At 40.4% G+C, this 22,102-nt stretch overlaps 1 protein-coding gene across 2 annotated transcripts in view; it reads right to left on the bottom strand.

Annotated features, from left to right (window-relative positions):
- MIB1 (MIB E3 ubiquitin protein ligase 1) overlaps window positions 1-22,102 on the bottom strand; it is a 476,845-nt gene that overhangs the window by 186,694 nt on the left and 268,049 nt on the right. For both annotated transcript variants that reach the window (XM_053714972.1, XM_053714973.1), the window contains exon 13: window positions 21,258-21,390. In XM_053714972.1, coding sequence (XP_053570947.1) covers window positions 21,258-21,390 — 133 coding nt within the window. The remainder of the gene's footprint in view (window positions 1-21,257; window positions 21,391-22,102) is intronic.

Here is a 22,102-nt window from a genome sequence, read left to right as displayed (position 1 = left end):
TTCCTTTAAAGGAACATGAAACCCAATTTTTTTTTTCATGATTCAGACAAAGAGCGCAATTTTAAAGTATCACATTTACTTCTATTATCAAATTTGCTTTGATCTTAGATTGTCTTTGTTGAAGAGATATCTAGATAGGTAGCAAGCACATGTATGAAGAACTACATGGCTGGAAATAGTGATGCCATCTATTGCTCATGTATAACATTTTTGCAAAACTTGTGCCATCTAGTGCTATACACACGTGCACACTCCTGAGCTTACCTTTCTACTTTTCAACAATGGATTACAAGAAAACTGAGAAAATTTGATGATAGAAGCAAATTGGAAAGTTGTTTAAAATGGTCTGCTCAATCTGAGTCATAAAAAACATAATTTATGTAAGAACTTACCTGATAAATTCATTTCTTTCATATTAGCAAGAGTCCATGAGCTAGTGACGTATGGGATATACATTCCTACCAGGAGGGGCAAAGTTTCCCAAACCTTAAAATGCCTATAAATACACCCCTCACCACACCCACAATTCAGTTTAACGAATAGCCAAGAAGTGGGGTGATAAGAAAAAAGTGCGAAAGCATATAAAATAAGGAATTGGAATAATTGTGCTTTATACAAAAAAATCATAACCACCACAAAAAAGGGCGGGCCTCATGGACTCTTGCTAATATGAAAGAAATGAATTTATCAGGTAAGTTCTTACATAAATTATGTTTTCTTTCATGTAATTAGCAAGAGTCCATGAGCTAGTGACGTATGGGATATACATTCCTACCAGGAGGGGCAAAGTTTCCCAAACCTTAAAATGCCTATAAATACACCCCTCACCACACCCACAATTCAGTTTAACGAATAGCCAAGAAGTGGGGTGATAAGAAAAAAGTGCGAAAGCATATAAAATAAGGAATTGGAATAATTGTGCTTTATACAAAAAAATCATAACCACCACAAAAAAGGGCGGGCCTCATGGACTCTTGCTAATATGAAAGAAATGAATTTATCAGGTAAGTTCTTACATAAATTATGTTTTCTTTCATGTAATTAGCAAGAGTCCATGAGCTAGTGACGTATGGGATAATGACTACCCAAGATGTGGATCTTTCCACGCAAGAGTCACTAGAGAGGGAGGGATAAAATAAAGACAGCCAATTCCTGCTGAAATAATCCACACCCAAAATAAAGTTTAATGAAAAACATAAACAGAAGATTCAAACTGAAACCGCTGCCTGAAGTACTTTTCTACCAAAAACTGCTTCAGAAGAAGAAAATACATCAAAATGGTAGAATTTAGTAAAAGTATGCAAAGAGGACCAAGTTGCTGCTTTGCAAATCTGATCAACCGAAGCGTCATTCCTAAACGCCCAGGAAGTAGAAACTGACCTAGTAGAATGAGCTGTAATCCTTTGAGGCGGAGTTTTACCCGACTCGACATAGGCATGATGAATTAAAGATTTCAACCAAGATGCCAAAGAAATGGCAGAAGCTTTCTGGCCTTTTCTAGAACCGGAAAAGATAACAAATAGACTAGAAGTCTTTCGGAAAGACTTAGTAGCTTCAACATAATATTTCAAAGCTCTAACAACATCCAAAGAATGCAACGATTTCTCCTTAGAATTCTTAGGATTAGGACATAATGAAGGAACCACAATTTCTCTACTAATGTTGTTGGAATTCACAACCTTAGGTAAAAATTCAAAAGAAGTTCGCAACACCGCCTTATCGTGATGAAAAATCAGAAAAGGAGACTCACAAGAAAGAGCAGATAATTCAGAGACTCTTCTGGCAGAAGAGATCGCCAAAAGGAACAAAACTTTCCAAGAAAGTAATTTAATGTCCAAAGAATGCATAGGTTCAAACGGAGGAGCTTGAAGAGCCCCCAGAACCAAATTCAAACTCCAAGGAGGAGAAATTGACTTAATGACAGGTTTTATACGAACCAAAGCTTGTACAAAACAATGAATATCAGGAAGATTAGCAATCTTTCTGTGAAAAAGAACAGAAAGAGCAGAGATTTGTCCTTTCAAAGAACTTGCGTATAAACCTTTATCTAAACCATCCTGAAGAAACTGTAAAATTCTCGGAATTCTAAAAGAATGCCAAGAAAAATGATGAGAAAGACACCAAGAAATATAAGTCTTCCAGACTCTATAATATATCTCTCTGGATACAGATTTACGAGCCTGTAACATAGTATTAATCACAGAGTCAGAGAAACCTCTTACACAAAGAATCAAGCGTTCAATCTCCATACCTTTAAATTTAAGGATTTGAGATCCTGATGGAAAAAAGGACCTTGCGACAGAAGGTCTGGTCTTAGCGGAAGAGTCCACGGATGGCAAGAGGCCATCCGGACAAGATCCGCATACCAAAACCTGTGAGGCCATGCCGGAGCTACCAGCAGAACAAACGAGCATTCCTTCAGAATCTTGGAGATTACTCTTGGAAGAAGAACTAGAGGCGGAAAGATATAGGCAGGATGATACTTCCAAGGAAGTGATAATGCATCCACTGCTTCCGCCTGAGGATCCCGGGATCTGGACAGATACCTGGGAAGTTTCTTGTTTAGATGAGACGCCATCAGATCTATTTCTGGAAACTCCCACATTTGAACAATCTGAAGAAATACCTCTGGGTGAAGAGACCATTCGCCCGGATGCAACGTTTGGCGACTGAGATAATCCGCTTCCCAATTGTCTATACCTGGGATATGAACCGCAGAGATTAGACAGGAGCTGGATTCCGCCCAAACCAGAATTCGAGATACTTCTTTCATAGCCAGAGGACTGTGAGTCCCTCCTTGATGATTGATGTATGCCACAGTTGTGACATTGTCTGTCTGAAAACAAATGAACGATTCTCTCTTCAGAAGAGGCCAAGACTGAAGAGCTCTGAAAATTGCACGGAGTTCCAAAATATTGATCGGTAATCTCACCTCCTGAGATTCCAAAGCTCCTTGTGCCGTCAGAGATCCCCATACAGCTCCCCAACCTGTGAGACTTGCATCTGTTGAAATTACAGTCCAGGTCGGAAGAACAAAAGAAGCCCCCTGAATTAAACGATGGTGATCTGTCCACCACGTTAGAGAGTGTCGTACAATCGGTTTTAAAGATATTAATTGAGATATCTTTGTGTAATCCCTGCACCATTGATTCAGCATACAGAGCTGAAGAGGTCGCATGTGAAAACGAGCAAAGGGGATCGCGTCCGATGCAGCAGTCATAAGACCTAGAATTTCCATGCATAAGGCTACCGAAGGGAATGATTGTGACTGAAGGTTTCGACAAGCTGAAATCAATTTTAAACGTCTCTTGTCTGTCAAAGACAGAGTCATGGACACTGAATCGATCTGGAAACCCAGAAAGGTTACCCTTGTCTGAGGAATCAATGAACTTTTTAGTGAATTGATCCTCCAACCATGATCTTGAAGAAACAACACAAGTCGATTCGTATGAGATTCTGCTAAATGTAAAGACTGAGCAAGTACCAAGATATCGTCCAAATAAGGAAATACCACAATACCCTGTTCTCTGATTACAGACAGAAGGGCACCGAGAACCTTTGTAAAAATTCTTGGAGCTGTAGCTAGGCCAAACGGCAGAGCCACAAACTGGTAATGCTTGTCCAGAAAAGAGAATCTCAGGAACTGATAATGATCTGGATGAATCGGAATATGCAGATATGCATCCTGTAAAACTATTGTGGACATATAATGCCCTTGCTGAACAAAAGGCAAGATAGTCCTTACAGTTACCATTTTGAACGTTGGTATCCTTACATAATGATTCAATATTTTTAGATCCAGAACTGGTCTGAAGGAATTCTCCTTCTTTGGTACAATGAAGAGATTCGAATAAAACCCCAGCCCCTGTTCCAGAACTGGAACTGGCATAATTACTCCAGCCAACTCTAGATCTGAAACACATTTCAGAAATGCTTGAGCTTTCACTGGATTTACTGGGACACGGGAAAGAAAAACTCTCTTTGCAAGAGGTCTTATCTTGAAACCAATTCTGTACCCTTCTGAAACAATGTTCTGAATCCAAAGATTGGGAACAGAATTGATCCAAATTTCTTTGAAAAAACGTAACCTGCCCCCTACCAGCTGAGCTGGAATGAGGGCCGCACCTTCATGTGGACTTAGAAGCTGGCTTTGCTTTTCTAGAAGGCTTGGATTTATTCCAGACTGGAGATGGTTTCCAAACTGAAACTGCTCCTGAGGATGAAGGATCAGGCTTTTGTTCTTTGTTGAAACGAAAGGAACGAAAACGATTATTAGCCCTGTTTTTACCCTTAGATTTTTTATCCTGTGGTAAAAACATAATTTATGCTTACCTGATAAATTCCTTTCTTCTGTTGTGTGATCAGTCCACGGGTCATCATTACTTCTGGGATATAACTCCTCCCCAACAGGAAATGCAAGAGGATTCACCCAGCAGAGCTGCATATAGCTCCTCCCCTCTACGTCACTCCCAGTCATTCGACCAAGAATCAACGAGAAAGGAGAAACCAAGGGTGAAGTGGTGACTGGAGTATAATTTAAAAGATATTTACCTGCCTTAAAAAACAGGGTGGGCCGTGGACTGATCACACAACAGAAGAAAGGAATTTATCAGGTAAGCATAAATTATGTTTTCTTCTGTTATGTGTGATCAGTCCACGGGTCATCATTACTTCTGGGATACCAATACCAAAGCAAAAGTACACGGATGACGGGAGGGATAGGCAGGCTCATTATACAGAAGGAACCACTGCCTGAAGAACCTTTCTCCCAAAAATAGCCTCCGAAGAAGCAAAAGTGTCAAATTTGTAAAATTTGGAAAAAGTATGAAGCGAAGACCAAGTTGCAGCCTTGCAAATCTGTTCAACAGAGGCCTCATTCTTAAAGGCCCAAGTGGAAGCCACAGCTCTAGTAGAATGAGCTGTAATTCTTTCAGGAGGCTGCTGTCCAGCAGTCTCATAGGCTAAACGAATTATGCTACGAAGCCAGAAGGAGAGAGAGGTAGCCGAAGCCTTATGACCTCTCCTCTGACCAGAGTACACGACAAACAGGGAAGACGTTTGTCGAAATCCTTAGTTGCCTGCAAGTAGAACTTGAGGGCACGAACTACATCCAGATTGTGTAGAAGACGTTCCTTCTTTGAAGAAGGATTCGGGCACAGGGAAGGCACCACGATCTCTTGATTGATGTTCCTGTTAGTGACTACCTTAGGTAAGAACCCAGGTTTTGTACGCAGAACTACCTTATCTGAATGAAAAATCAAATAAGGAGAATCACAATGTAAAGCTGATAACTCAGAGACTCTCCGAGCCGAAGAAATAGCCATTAAAAATAACACTTTCCAAGATAACAACTTTATATCAATGGAATGAAGGGGTTCAAACGGAACTCCTTGTAGAACGTTAAGAACAAGGTTTAAACTCCATGGCGGAGCAACAGTTTTAAACACAGGCTTGATCCTAGCTAAAGCCTGACAAAAGGCCTGGACGTCTGGATTTTCTGACAGACGCCTGTGTAACAAGATGGACAGAGCTGAGATCTGTCCCTTTAATGAGCTAGCCGATAAACCCTTTTCTAAACCTTCTTGTAGAAAGGACAATATCCTAGGAATCCTAACCTTACTCCAGGAGTAACCTTTGGATTCGCACCAGTATAGGTATTTACGCCATATCTTATGGTAAATCCTTCTGGTAACAGGCTTCCTAGCCTGTATCAGGGTATCAATAACCGACTCAGAAAAACCACGTTTTGATAAAATCAAGCGTTCAATTTCCAAGCAGTCAGCTTCAGAGAAGTTAGATTTTGATGTTTGAATGGACCCTGTATCAGAAGGTCCTGTCTTAGAGGTAGGGACCAAGGCGGACAGGATGACATGTCCACTAGATCTGCATACCAAGTCCTGCGTGGCCATGCAGGCGCTATTAGAATCACTGATGCTCTCTCCTGTTTGATTTTGGCAATCAATCGAGGAAGCAGCGGGAAGGGTGGAAACACATAAGCCATCCCGAAGTTCCAAGGTGCTGTCAAAGCATCTATCAGAACCACTCCCGGATCCCTGGATCTGGACCCGTAGCGAGGAAGTTTGGCGTTCTGGCGAGACGCCATGAGATCTATCTCTGGTTTGCCCCAACGTCGAAGTATTTGGGCAAAGACCTCCGGATGAAGTTCCCACTCCCCCGGATGAAAAGTCTGGCGACTCAAGAAATCCGCCTCCCAGTTCTCCACTCCCGGGATGTGGATTGCTGACAGGTGGCAAGAGTGAGACTCTGCCCAGCGAATTATCTTTGATACTTCCATCATTGCTAGGGAGCTTCTTGTCCCTCCTTGATGGTTGATGTAAGCTACAGTCGTGATGTTGTCCGACTGAAACCTGATGAACCCCCGAGTTTTTAACTGGGGCCAAGCCAGAAGGGTATTGAGAACTGCTCTCAATTCCAGAATGTTTATTGGCAGGAGACTTTCCTCCTGATTCCATTGTCCCTGAGCCTTCAGAGAATTCCAGACAGCGCCCCAACCTAGTAGGCTGGCGTCTGTTGTTACAATTGTCCAGTCCGGCCTGCTGAATGGCATCCCCCTGGACAGATGTGGCCGAGAAAGCCACCATAGAAGAGATTTTCTGGTCTCTTGATCCAGATTCAGAGTAGGGGACAAGTCTGAGTAATCCCCATTCCACTGACTCAGCATGCACAATTGCAGCGGTCTGAGATGTAGACGTGCAAAGGGTACTATGTCCATTGCTGCTACCATTAAGCCGATCACCTCCATGCATTGAGCTACTGACGGGAGTTGAATGGAATGAAGGACACGGCATGCATTTAGAAGCTTTGTTAATCTGTCTTCTGTCAGATAAATCTTCATTTCTACAGAATCTATAAGAGTCCCCAAGAATGGAACTCTTGTGAGAGGAAAGAGAGAACTCTTCTTTTCGTTCACTTTCCATCCATGCGACCTTAGAAATGCCAGAACTAACTCTGTATGAGACTTGGCAGTTTGAAAGCTTGAAGCTTGTATCAGAATGTCGTCTAGGTACGGAGCTACCGAAATTCCTCGCGGTCTTAGTACCGCCAGAAGGGCACCCAGAACCTTTGTGAAGATTCTTGGAGCCGTAGCCAATCCGAATGGAAGAGCTACAAACTGGTAATGCCTGTCTAAGAAGGCAAACCTTAGATACCGGTAATGATCTTTGTGAATCGGTATGTGAAGGTAAGCATCCTTTAAATCCACTGTGGTCATGTACTGACCCTTTTGGATCATGGGTAAGATTGTCCGAATAGTTTCCATTTTGAACGATGGAACTCTTAAGAATTTGTTTAGGATCTTTAAATCCAAGATTGGCCTGAAAGTTCCCTCTTTTTTGGGAACCACAAACAGGTTTGAGTAAAACCCTTGTCCTAGTTCCGACCGCGGAACCGGATGGATCACTCCCATTAATAACAGATCTTGTACACAGCGTAGAAACGCTTCTTTTTTTATCTGGTTTGTTGACAACCTTGACAGATGAAATCTCTCTCTTGGGGGAGAGAATTTGAAGTCTAGAAGGTATCCCTGAGATATGATCTCTAGCGCCCAGGGATCCTGAACATCTCTTGCCCAAGCCTGGGCGAAGAGAGAGAGTCTGCCCCCCACTAGATCCGGTCCCGGATCGGGGGCCCTCGGTTCATGCTGTCTTTGGGGCAGCAGCAGGTTTCCTGGCCTGCTTGCCCTTGTTCCAGGACTGGTTAGGTTTCCAGCCTTGTCTGTAACGAGCAACAGCTCCTTCCTGTTTTGGTGCAGTGGAAGTTGGTGCTGCTCCTGCTTTGAAATTCCGAAAGGGACGAAAATTAGACTGTCTAGCCTTAGCTTTGGCTTTGTCTTGAGGCAGGGCGTGGCCCTTACCTCCTGTAATGTCAGCGATAATTTCTTTCAAACCGGGCCCAAATAAAGTTTGCCCCTTGAAAGGTATATTAAGTAATTTGGACTTAGAAGTTACATCAGCTGACCAGGATTTTAGCCACAGCGCCCTACGTGCCTGAATGGCGAATCCTGAGTTCTTAGCCGTAAGTTTGGTTAAATGTACTACGGCCTCCGAAATGAATGAATTAGCTAGTTTAAGGACTCTAAGCCTGTCCGTAATGTCGTCCAGCGTAGCTGAACTAAGGTTCTCTTCCAGAGACTCAATCCAAAATGCTGCCGCAGCCGTAATCGGCGCGATGCATGCAAGGGGTTGCAATATAAAACCTTGTTGAACAAACATTTTCTTAAGGTAACCCTCTAATTTTTTATCCATTGGATCTGAAAAGGCACAGCTATCCTCCACCGGGATAGTGGTACGCTTAGCTAAAGTAGAAACTGCTCCCTCCACCTTAGGGACCGTTTGCCATAAGTCCCGTGTGGTGGCGTCTATTGGAAACATCTTTCTAAATATTGGAGGGGGTGAGAACGGCACACCGGGTCTATCCCACTCCTTAGTAACAATTTCAGTTAGTCTCTTAGGTATAGGAAAAACGTCAGTACTCGCCGGTACCGCAAAGTATTTATCCAACCTACACAATTTCTCTGGTATTGCAACAGTGTTACAATCATTAAGAGCCGCTAAAACCTCCCCTAGTAATACACGGAGGTTCTCCAATTTAAATTTAAAATTTGAAATATCTGAATCCAATCTGTTTGGATCAGAACCGTCACCCACAGAATGAAGCTCTCCGTCCTCATGCTCTGCAAGCTGTGACGCAGTATCAGACATGGCCCTAGTATTATCAGCGCACTCTGTTCTCACCCCAGAGTGATCACGCTTGCCTCTTAGTTCTGGTAATTTAGCCAAAACTTCAGTCATAACAGTAGCCATATCTTGTAATGTTATCTGTAATGGCCGCCCAGATGTACTAGGCGCCACAATATCACGCACCTCCCGGGCGGGAGATGCAGGTACTGACACGTGAGGCGAGTTAGTCGGCTCGCTGTTTGGTGAAATTTGTTCAATTTGTACAGATTGGCTTTTATTTAAAGTAGCATCAATACAGTTAGTACATAAATTTCTATTGGGCTCCACCTTGGCATTGGAACAAATGACACAGGTATCTTCCTCTGAATCAGACATGTTTAACACACTAGCAATAACCTTGCAACTTGGTTACAATCTTATTTAACAAAAACGTACTGTGCCTCAAAGAAACACTAAACGATTAAATGACAGTTGAAATAATGAACTGAAAAACAGTTATAACATCAATCCTTAAAAACAACACAACTTTTAGCAAAGGTTTGTTCCCATTAGTAAAGTAACAATAATTAAATTTGAAACATAAAAATTACAGAGCAACGTTTTTAATCACAGTCAATATATAAGTCTCACAGCTCTGCTGAGAGAATCTACCTCCCTCCAAAGAAGTTTGAAGACCCCTGAGTTCTGTTAGAGAGCGTAGCAAAGAGCGCCAAAAACGGCCCCTCCCCCTCACACACAGCAGTGAGAGAGAAACGAAACTGTCACAATTAAAACAAGCAACTGCCAAGTGGAAAAATAATGCCCAAACATTTATTCACTCAGTACCTCAGAAAATGCAAACGATTCTACATTCCAGCAAAAAACGTTTAACATAATAAAAACCTATTAAAAGGTTTAATGTACTTTTAACAGAGTAATTCCAGTGAAATACCATCCCCAGAATACTGAAGTGTAGTGTATACATACATGTCATTATAACGGTATGGCAGGATTTTCTCATCAATTCCATTCAGAAAATAAAAACTGCTACATACCTCAATGCAGATTCATCTGCCCGCTGTCCCCTGATCTGAAGCTTTTACCTCCCTCAGATGGCCGAGAAACAGCAATATGATCTTAACTACTCCGGTTAAAATCATAGTAAAAACTCTGGTAGATTCTTCTTCAAACTCTGCCAGAGAGGCAATAACACGCTCCGGTGCTATTGTAAAATAACAAACTTTTGATTGAAGTTATAAAAACTAAGTATAATCACCATAGTCCTCTCACACATCCTATCTAGTCGTTGGGTGCAAGAGAATGACTGGGAGTGACGTAGAGGGGAGGAGCTATATGCAGCTCTGCTGGGTGAATCCTCTTGCATTTCCTGTTGGGGAGGAGTTATATCCCAGAAGTAATGATGACCCGTGGACTGATCACACATAACAGAAGAAAAAGTTCCTTTCCCACCAGTAACAGTTGAGATAATAGAATCCAACTGAGAACCAAATAATTTGTTACCCTGGAAAGAAATGGAAAGTAGAGTTGATTTAGAAGACATATCAGCATTCCAAGTTTTAAGCCATAAAGCTCTTCTAGCTAAAATAGCTAGAGACATAAACCTGACATCAACTCTGATAATATCAAAAATGGCATCACAGATAAAATTATTAGCATGTTGAAGAAGAATAATAATATTATGAGAATCATGATCTGTTACTTGTTGCGCTAAAGTTTCCAACCAAAAAGTTGAAGCTGCAGCAACATCAGCCAATGATATAGCAGGTCTAAGAAGATTACCTGAACACAGATAAGCTTTTCTTAGAAAGGATTCAATTTTCCTATCTAAAGGATCCTTAAACGAAGTACCATCTGACGTAGGAATAGTAGTACGTTTAGCAAGGGTAGAAATAGCCCCATCAACTTTAGGGATTTTGTCCCAAAATTCTAATCTGTCTGACAGCACAGGATATAATTGCTTAAAACGTTTAGAAGGAGTAAATGAATTACCCAAATTATTCCATTCTCTGGAAATTACTTCAGAAATAGCATTAGGAACAGGAAAAACTTCTGGAATAACCACAGGAGATTTAAAGACCTTATCTAAACGTTTAGATTTAGTATCAAGAGGACCAGAATCCTCAATTTCTAAAGCAATTAGTACTTCTTTAAGTAAAGAACGAATAAATTCCATTTTAAATAAATATGAAGATTTATCAGCATCAATCTCTGAGACAGAATCCTCTGAACCAGAAGAGTCATTAGAATCAGAATGATGATGTTCATTTAAAAATTCATCTGTATAAAGAGAAGTTTTAATAGATTTTATATGTTTACTAGAAGGAGGAATAACAGACATAGCCTTCTTGATGGATTCAGAAACAAAATCTCTTATGTTATTAGGAACATTCTGAACATTAGATGTTGATGGAACTGCAACAGGTAATGGGTACATTACTAAAGGAAATATTATCTGCATTAACAAGTTTGTCATGACAATTAATACAAACAACAGCTGGAGGAATAGCTACCAAAAGTTTACAGCAGATACACTTAGCTTTGGTAGTTCCAGCACCAGACAGCGATTTTCCTGAAGTATCTTCTGACTCAGATGCAACGTGAGACATCTTGCAATATGTAAGAGAAAAAACAACATATAAAGCAAAATTGATCAAATTCCTTAAATGACAGTTTCAGGAATGGGAAAAAATGCCAGTGAACAAGCTTCTAGCAACCAGAAGCAATAAATAATGAGACTTAAATAATGTGGAGACAAAAGCGACGCCCATATTTTTTTTAGCGCCAAATAAGACGCCCACATTATTTGGCGCCTAAATGCTTTTGGCGCCAAAAATGACGCCACGTCCGGAACGCCGACATTTTTTGGCGCAAAAGAACGTCAAAAATGACGCAACTTCCGGCGACACGTATGACGCCGGAAACAGAAAAGATTTTTTGCACCAAAAACGTCCGCGCCAAGAATGACGCAATAAAAACATAATTTATGTAAGAACTTACCTGATAAATTCATTTCTTTCATATTAGCAAGAGTCCATGAGCTAGTGACGTATGGGATATACATTCCTACCAGGAGGGGCAAAGTTTCCCAAACCTCAAAATGCCTATAAATACACCCCTCACCACACCCACAATTCAGTTTAACGAATAGCCAAGAAGTGGGGTGATAAGAAAAAAAGTGCGAAAGCATATAAAATAAGGAATTGGAATAATTGTGCTTTATACAAAATCATAACCACCACAAAAAAAGGGCGGGCCTCATGGACTCTTGCTAATATGAAAGAAATGAATTTATCAGGTAAGTTCTTACATAAATTATGTTTTCTTTCATGTAATTAGCAAGAGTCCATGAGCTAGTGACGTATGGGATAATGACTACCCAAGAAGTGGATCTTTCCACACAAGAGTCACTAGAGAGGGAGGGATAAAATAAAGACAGCCAATTCCTGCTGAAAAATCCACACCCAAAATAAAGTTTAACGAAAAACATAAGCAGAAGATTCAAACTGAAACCGCTGCCTGAAGTACTTTTCTACCAAAGACTGCTTCAGAAGAAGAAAATACATCAAAATGGTAGAATTTAGTAAAAGTATGCAAAGAGGACCAAGTAGCTGCTTTGCAGATCTGGTCAACTGAAGCTTCATTCCTAAACGCCCAGGAAGTAGAAACTGACCTAGTAGAATGAGCTGTAATTCTCTGAGGCGGAGTCTTACCCGACTCAACATAAGCAAGATGAATTAAAGATTTCAACCAAGATGCCAAAGAAATGGCAGAAGCTTTCTGGCCTTTTCTAGAACCGGAAAAGATAACAAATAGACTAGAAGTCTTACGAAAAGATTTCGTAGCTTCAACATAATATTTCAAAGCTCTAACAACATCTAAAGAATGCAACGATTTCTCCTTAGAATTCTTAGGATTAGGACATAATGAAGGAACCACAATTTCTCTACTAATGTTGTTGGAATTCACAACTTTAGGTAAAAATTCAAAAGAAGTTCGCAACACCGCCTTATCCTGATGAAAAATCAGAAAAGGAGACTCACAAGAAAGAGCAGATAACACAGAAACTCTTCTGGCAGAAGAGATGGCCAAAAGGAACAAAACTTTCCAAGAAAGTAATTTAATGTCCAATGAAAGCATAGGTTCAAACGGAGGAGATTGAAGAGCTCCCAGAACCAAATTCAAACTCCAAGGAGGAGAAATTGACTTAATGACAGGTTTTATACGAACCAAAGCTTGTACAAAACAATGAATATCAGGAAGAATAGCAATCTTTCTGTGAAAAAGAACAGAAAGAGCAGAGATTTGTCCTTTCAAAGAACTTGCGGACAAACCCTTATCTAAACCATCCTGAAGGAACTGTAAAATTCTCGGTATTCTAAAAGAATGCCAGGAAAAATGATGAGAAAGACACCAAGAAATATAAGTCTTCCAGACTCTATAATATATCTCTCGAGATACAGATTTACGAGCCTGTAACATAGTATTAATCACAGAGTCAGAGAAACCTCTTTGACCAAGAATCAAGCGTTCAATCTCCATACCTTTAAATTTAAGGATTTCAGATCCTGATGGAAAAAAGGACCTTGTGACAGAAGGTCTGGTCTTAACGGAAGAGTCCACGGTTGGCAAGAGGCCATCCGGACAAGATCCGCATACCAAAACCTGTGAGGCCATGCCGGAGCTACCAGGAGAACAAACGAGCATTCCTTCAGAATCTTGGAGATTACTCTTGGAAGAAGAACTAGAGGCGGAAAGATATAGGCAGGATGATACTTCCAGGGAAGTGATAATGCATCCACTGCCTCCGCCTGAGGATCCCGGGATCTGGACAGATACCTGGGAAGTTTCTTGTTTAGATGGGACGCCATCAGATCTATTTCTGGAAGTTCCCACATTTGAACAATCTGAAGAAATACCTCTGGGTGAAGAGACCATTCGCCCGGATGCAACGTTTGGCGACTGAGATAATCCGCTTCCCAATTGTCTACACCTGGAATATGAACCGCAGAGATTAGACAGGAGCTGGATTCCGCCCAAACCAAAATTCGAGATACTTCTTTCATAGCCAGAGGACTGTGAGTCCCTCCTTGATGATTGATGTATGCCACAGTTGTGACATTGTCTGTCTGAAAACAAATGAACGATTCTCTCTTCAGAAGAGGCCAAAACTGAAGAGCTCTGAAAATTGCCTGGAGTTCCAAAATATTGATCGGTAATCTCACCTCCTGAGATTCCCAAACTCCTTGTGCCGTCAGAGATCCCCACACAGCTCCCCAACCTGTGAGACTTGCATCTGTTGAAATTACAGTCCAGGTCGGAAGCACAAAAGAAGCCCCCTGAATTAAACGATGGTGATCTGTCCACCATGTTAGAGAGTGTCGAACAATCGGTTTTAAAGATATTAATTGAGATATCTTCGTGTAATCCTTGCACCATTGCTTCAGCATACAGAGCTGAAGAGGTCGCATGTGAAAATGAGCAAAGGGGATTGCGTCCGATGCAGCAGTCATAAGACCTAGAATTTCCATGCATAAGGCTACCGAAGGGAATGATTGTGACTGAAGGTTTCGACAAGCTATAATCAATTTTAAACGTCTCTTGTCTGTTAAAGACAGAGTCATGGACACTGAATCCATCTGGAAACCCAGAAAGGTTACCTTTGTCTGAGGAATCAAAGAACTTTTTGGTAAATTGATCCTCCAACCATGATCTTGAAGAAACAACACAAGTCGATTCGTATGAGATTCTGCTAAATGTAAAGACTGAGCAAGTACCAAGATATCGTCCAAATAAGGAAATACCACAATACCCTGTTCTCTGATTACAGACAGCAGGGCACCGAGAACCTTTGTAAAAATTCTTGGAGCTGTAGCTAGGCCAAACGGCAGAGCCACAAACTGGTAATGCTTGTCTAGGAAAGAGAATCTCAGAAACTGATAGTGATCTGGATGAATCGGAATATGCAGATATGCATCCTGTAAATCTATTGTGGACATATAATTCCCTTGCTGAACAAAAGGTAAGATAGTCCTTACAGTTACCATCTTGAATGTTGGTATCCTTACATAACGATTCAATATTTTTAGATCCAGAACTGGTCTGAAGGAATTCTCCTTCTTTGGTACAATGAAGAGATTTGAATAAAACCCCATCCCCTGTTCCGAAACTGGAACTGGCATAATTACTCCAGTCAACTCTAGATCTGAAACACATTTCAGAAATGCTTGAGCTTTTACTGGATTTACTGGGACACGGGAAAGAAAAAATCTCTTTGCAGGAGGTCTCAACTTGAAACAAATTCTGTACCCTTCTGAAACAATGCTCTGAATCCAAAGATTGTGAACAGAATTGACCCAAATTTCTTTGAAAAAACGTAACCTGCCCCCTACCAGCTGAGCTGGAATGAGGGCCGCACCTTCATGTGGACTTAGAAGCAGGCTTTGCCTTTCTAGCTGGCTTGGATTTATTCCAGACTGGAGATGGTCTCCAAACTGAAACTGCTCCTGAGGATGAAGGATCAGGCTTTTGTTCTTTGTTGAAACGAAAGGAACGAAAACGATTATTAGCCCTGTTTTTACCTTTAGATTTTTTATCCTGTGGTAAAAAAGTTCCTTTCCCACCAGTAACAGTTGAAATAATGGAATCCAACTGAGAACCAAATAATTTGTTACCCTGGAAAGAAATGGAAAGTAAAGTTGATTTAGAAGCCATATCAGCATTCCAAGTTTTAAGCCATAAAGCTCTTCTAGCTAAAATAGCTAGAGACATAAACCTGACATCAACTCTGATAATATCAAAAATGGCATCACAGATAAAATTATTAGCATGTTGAAGAAGAATAATAATATCATGAGAATCACGATGTGTTACTTGTTGCGCTAAAGTTTCTAACCAAAAAGTTGAAGCTGCAGCAACATCAGCCAAAGATATAGCAGGTCTAAGAAGATTACCTGAACACAGATCAGCTTTTCTTAGAAAGGACTCCATTTTCCTATCTAGAGGATCCTTAAACGAAGTACCATCTGACGTAGGAATAGTAGTACGTTTAGCAAGGGTAGAAATAGCCCCATCAACTTTAGGGATCTTGTCCCAAAATTCTAATCTGTCAGGCGGCACAGGATATAATTGCTTAAAACGTTTAGAAGGAGTAAATGAATTACCCAAATTATCCCATTCTTTGGAAATTACTGCAGAAATAGCATCAGGGACAGGAAAAACTTCTGGAATAACTACAGGAGTTTTAAAAACCTTATTTAAACGTTTAGATTTAGTATCAAGAGGACCAGAATCCTCTATTTCTAAAGCAATTAGGACTTCTTTAAGTAAAGAACGAATAAATTCCATTTTAAATAAATATGAAGATTTATCAGCATCAACCTCTGAGACAGAATCCTCTGAACCAGAGGAATCATCAGAATCAGAATGATGATGTTCAGTTAAAAATTCATCTGTAGGGAGAGAAGTTTTAAAAGATTTTTTATGTTTACTAGAAGGAGAAATAACAGACATAGCCTTCTTTATGGATTCAGAAACAAAATCTCTTATATTATCAGGAACATTCTGCACCTTAGATGTTGAAGGAACTGCAACAGGCAATGGTACTTTACTAAAGGAAATATTATCTGCTTTAACAAGTTTGTCATGACAATCAATACAAACAACAGCTGGAGAAATAGCTACCAAAAGTTTACAGCAGATACACTTAGCTTTGGTAGATTCAGCACTTGACAGCGATTTTCCTGTAGTATCTTCTGACTCAGATGCAACGTGAGACATCTTGCAATATGTAAGAGAAAAAACAACATATATATAAAGCAAAATTGATCAAATTCCTTAAATGACAGTTTCAGGAATGGGAAAAAATGCCAAAGAACAAGCTTCTAGCAACCAGAAGCAATAAAAAATGAGACTGAAATAATGTGGAGATAAGAGTGACGCCCATATTTTTTCGCGCCAAATAAGACGCCCACATTATTTGGCGCCTAAATGCTTTTTTGGCGCCAAAAATGACGCCACATCCGGAACGCCGACATTTTTGGCGCAAAATAACGTCAAAAAGTGACGCAACTTCCGGCGACACGTATGACGCCGGAAACGGAAATAGAATTTTTGCGCCAAAAAAGTCCGCGCCAAGAATGACGCAATAAAATGAAGCATTTTCAGCCCCCGCGAGCCTAACAGCCCACAGGGAAAAAGTCAAATTTTAAGGTAAGAAAAAATGTTAAATTAAAATGCATTATCCCAAATATGAAACTGACTGTCTGAAAAATAAGGAAAGTTGAACATTCTGAGTCAAGGCAAATAAATGTTTGAATACATATATTTAGAACTTTATAAACAAAGTGCCCAACCATAGCTAGGAGTGTCACAAAAAATAAGACTTACTTACCCCAGGACACTCATCTACATATAGTAGATAGCCAAACCAGTACTGAAACGAGAATCAGTAGAGGTAATGGTATATATAAGAGTATATCGTCGATCTGAAAAGGGAGGTAAGAGATGAATCTCTACGACCGATAACAGAGAACCTATGAAATAGACCCCTTAGAAGGAGATCACTGCATTCAAATAGGCAATACTCCTCACATCCCTCTGACATTCACTGCACGCTGAGAGGAAAACCGGGCCCCAACTTGCTGCGGAGCGCATATCAACGTAGAATCTAGCACAAACTTACTTCACCACCTCCATCGGAGGCAAAGTTTGTAAAACTGAATTGTGGGTGTGGTGAGGGGTGTATTTATAGGCATTTTGAGGTTTGGGAAACTTTGCCCCTCCTGGTAGGAATGTATATCCCATACGTCACTAGCTCATGGACTCTTGCTAATTACATGAAAGAAATGAAGCATTTTCAGCCCCCGCGAGCCTAACAGCCCACAGGGAAAAAAGTCAAATCTTTAAGGTAAGAAAAATATTTGATTCAAATGCATTATCCCAAATATGAAACTGACTGTCTGAAAATAAGGAATGTTGAACATCCTGAGTCAAGGCAAATAAATGTTTGAATACATATATTTAGAACTTTATTAAAAAAGTGCCCAACCATAGCTTAGAGAGTGTCACAGAAAATAAGACTTACTTACCCCAGGACACTCATCTACATGTTTGTAGAAAGCCAAACCAGTACTGAAACGAAAATCAGCAGAGGTAATGGTATATTTATAAGAGTATATCGTCGATCTGAAAAGGGAGGTAAGAGATGAATCTCTACGACCGATAACAGAGAACCTATGAAATAGACCCCGTAGAAGGAGATCATTGAATTCAAACAGGCAATACTCTCCTCACATCCCTCTGACATTCACTGCACGCTGAGAGGAAAACCGGGCTCCAACCTGCTGCGGAGCGCATATCAACGTAGAATCTAGCACAAACTTACTTCACCACCTCCATAGGAGGCAAAGTTTGTAAAACTGAATTGTGTGTGTGGTGAGGGGTGTATTTATAGGCATTTTAAGGTTTGGGAAACTTTGCCCCTCCTGGTAGGAATGTATATCCCATACGTCACTAGCTCATGGACTCTTGCTAATTACATGAAAGAAAGAAAATTTATCCTTACCTGATAAATTTGTTTCTTTTTGGCATGATGAGTCCATGGATCATCTTAATTACCGTACTAATGGGATATTCACCTCCTGGTAAGCAGGAGGCGGCAAAGAGCACCACAGCAAAGCTGTTAAATATCTACTCCCTTCCCGCCCACTCCAATCATTCGACCGAAGTCAAGGATAGAAAGGAAAAACCAAGGTGCAAAGGTGTCTGAAGTTTATAATAACCAAAAACCTGTCTTACAAGAACAGGGCGGGCCGTGGACTCATCGTGTCAAAAAATAAACAAATTTATCAGGTAAGCATAAATTTTCTTTTCTTTTTTTATGACACGATGAGTCCACGTATCATCTTAATTACTAATGGGATTTAATACCCAAGCTAGAGTACACAGATGATACGGGAGGGACAAGACAGGGAACCTAAACGCAAGGCACCACTGCTTGAAGAACCTTTCTCCCAACAACGCACCTGACAAGCACAAGAGGGAAGCAATGTCTTGCAAGATGACCCCAAGAGGAGTTGTGGAGGAAGCGCAGGGCACCGGATGAATGGACGCTAAGTTTCTAGGACACTTGAGGAGAAGGCTACGGAAAATATTGAACATTGTCAGAATGCTTCTGAAACATCCAAGGCAATGTTGGCTCTGAAAAGAAGTTTATCTCTGAACTGTAAAATCCTCTTAATACATGGGGAACAGAAAATCTTTCCACAGTAGTATCAAGACATAACGTGTAAGTAACATCCTTATTCACCTTTTATTAAATACAACTGATTATCATCACAAAAATTACAGTGACTTTAAATGATAAAGGAAACGTCCTAACCTTGTTCCCTTTAACATTGGATATACTAATTAATATGGCAAAGGGCCTCTTGGACCATCTGAATTAACAATTTGCTTATCAAAAATGGATGGTGCTGCGTCTTTTAATTTTAAATACACTGCTTTATTTTCACAAAGAAAGATTCTTTAAGGAATATACAGAATCCCCAGACCTCTTCTAAGCTTTGTAGATAAGTCTTCCTGACATCGGATGGGACACTAACAAATAGTAGTCTTCCTGACTGCTGTAAGCACTTTTTTGGTCCTGCGTTTAAAGCCTCTCTGCTGTATTACACAACACAGCAGAGATGGCATCCAGACTACTCAAACGCCTATTTTGTACTATGTGTGAAGCCTCTCTGCTGTATGATTCACAACACAGCAAAGAAGGCATCCGCACTACCCAAATACTTTTGCCGTACTGTATAAGAAGCCTCTCTGCTGCATGATTCACAACGCAGCAGAGAATGCATCCGCACTACCCAAATATTAATTCTGTACTGGATGAGAAGCCTCTCTGCTGTATGGCATAACGCAGCAGAGAAGGCATCCGGACTACAGAAAAACTCTTCTTTAGGACCAGAGACTACTCATCACTCCGATTCACCGGGAATGAGTCTAAAGGGCGCGCAAACAATGGCGCATATCTTAGCTCCGCCCATCGTGGGCGTTTCCAGCTAAACCTCCCGGGCGGCTAAAATGTAAAGATGGAGCAGTCAGTAGACATAACTCACAACATGGCAAAAAATAGACAAACCTCCCGGTCGGCTAGTAAAGTAAAAGAAAGCCAACGGGAGTAGTAATTGCACCTAACATGCTTACCACCTTAAAGGGATACTGAACCCAAATTTTTTCTTTTGTGATTCAGATAGAGCATGCAATTTTAAGCAACTTTCTAATTTACTCCTATTAGCAAATGTTCTTCATTCTCTTGGTATCTTTATTTGAGAAGCAAGAATGTAAGTTTAAATGCCGGCCCATTTTGGTGAACAACCTGGGTTGTTCTTACTGATTGGTGGATACATTCATCCACCAATAAACAAGTGCTGTCCAAGGTTCTGAACTTTCTTTTTCAAATAAAGATAGCAAGAGAACAAAGAAAAATTGATAATAGAAGTAAATTAGAAAGTTGCTTAAAATTGCATGCTCTATCTGAATCACGAAAGAAAACATTTGGGTTCAGTGTCCCTTTAACATGCATCCCTGTCATGTTCAAAACAGGTTAAACCTCCCAGACGGCTGCTAAGTAAAATAAGCCGTTGGGAGTTGCAAATATGCTAAATCACTCAAAATAAAAACAATGCCACTTCCCCGCGTCCTCCAGTGCCTGCATTCACTGCCCGATAACATATCCTCAGGAAATAGTCCTCCTAGGGATAATGTCATCTAGTGCCCATGAAAGTATGTAAAGTATATAAAGTGCCAAATTTTATCCAGAAAATAAAATGTAGCACTTACTTTAGAAATCTGCCCGACAGGAAGGCAGTTCACCCAGCTTGCAAGGTCCTCTTCCTCACATTGGCCTGTGGAACAAAAAGTACTGAGTATTTCTCCCTCAGACTTTTACAAACAGGGCAGCATACAATCTATGGGAGGCGCAGTGAGAATTATATCCCACAAGTTCCCATTGCTCTAAAGCCACCACTGCTCTACTGAAGAGACTGATATGGACTACGGCTACACTCTAGGTTAAAGCAGTACAATCTTGCACTACTTTAAAAATAATAAACTCTTGATTGAAGAATCTTTTCTAACACCTCACTTTGCAAACACCTCACTTTGCCACTTCCTATCACTAACGTAGGCAAAGAGAATGACTGGAGTGGGAGGGAAGGGAGGAGCTATGTAACAGCTTTGCTGTGGTGCTCTTTGCCACCTCCTGCTGACCAGGAGGTGAATATCCCATTAGTAATTAAGATGATCCGTGGACTCATCGTATCATAAAAAAGAAAGAAAAAATTGGGGTTTTATGTCCCTTTAACACACACATTTTAAGTGGAGAAAAGTAGACGAAAAGAGTTGCATTATTTGTTACAATTTCTAATACCCTAAGATGACATACAATACAGCAAATAGTACTATGTGTGCACGTCTTCATAAACACATATTAGAGAGAAAGGACACTCCCAATGTCTCCCTTTGTCAAACAAGAAACAAATCTGGTAAAAATTAAAGTCTTACCTGGTGCACTAATAGTTCTGCTACTTCAACATGATTATTGAGTGCTGCCAAGTGCAAAGCTGTGTATCCATCATCTTTCTTCTCATCCACAATCCATGGACGAGGTAATTTGGAAAGGAGAACACGCATTGCGCTAAAATACACAAACAATGAAATGATAAACAGCAGCAATACAAAAATAGTTAACAAATCTGCTGCACGTCCATTCAATTATCTTATTTACACAGTGGAGAAGCAAACACCAATGTACTACGCAAATTAAAGTGTATGCCTCTTGCTAAGCTGCAAAATTGAGAAATGAACAAATATGTTTTTAAAAGAACACATGGATTTGCCAACTCAGTGTTCTCCCAAATACCTATTTAATGGGCACACCAACTGACTGCTTTTACTGACCAGACAGCTAAAATGTAAGCCAATATTAAAGGGACAGTCTACACCAGAATTTTTATTGTTTTAAAAGATAGATAATCCCTTTATTACCCATTCCCCAGTTTTGCATAACCAACACAGTTATATTAATATACTTTTACCCTCTGTGATTATCTTGTATCTAAGCCTCTGCAAACTGCCCCTTTATTTCAGTTCTTTTGACAGACTTGCAGTTTATCCAATCAGTGCCTGCTCCCAGATAACTTCTCGTGCACGAGCACAGTGTTATCTATATGAAACACATGACTAACACCCTCTAGTTGTGAAAAACTGTTGCTTTCAACTAATAATACAAAGAGAACAAAGCAAAATTGGTGATAAAAGTAAATTGGAAAATTGTTTAAAATTGCAAGCCCTATCTGAATCATGAAAGTTTATTTTGGCCTAGACTGTCCCTTTAAGCTACAATTATC

Source organism: Bombina bombina, chromosome 5 (genome assembly GCF_027579735.1).
Source record: "Bombina bombina isolate aBomBom1 chromosome 5, aBomBom1.pri, whole genome shotgun sequence".
In the NCBI taxonomy this organism is placed as follows: domain Eukaryota; kingdom Metazoa; phylum Chordata; class Amphibia; order Anura; family Bombinatoridae; genus Bombina; species Bombina bombina.
The sequence above is the reverse complement of the archived record's forward strand: the minus strand, read 5'-3'. Positions and strand labels throughout refer to the sequence as shown.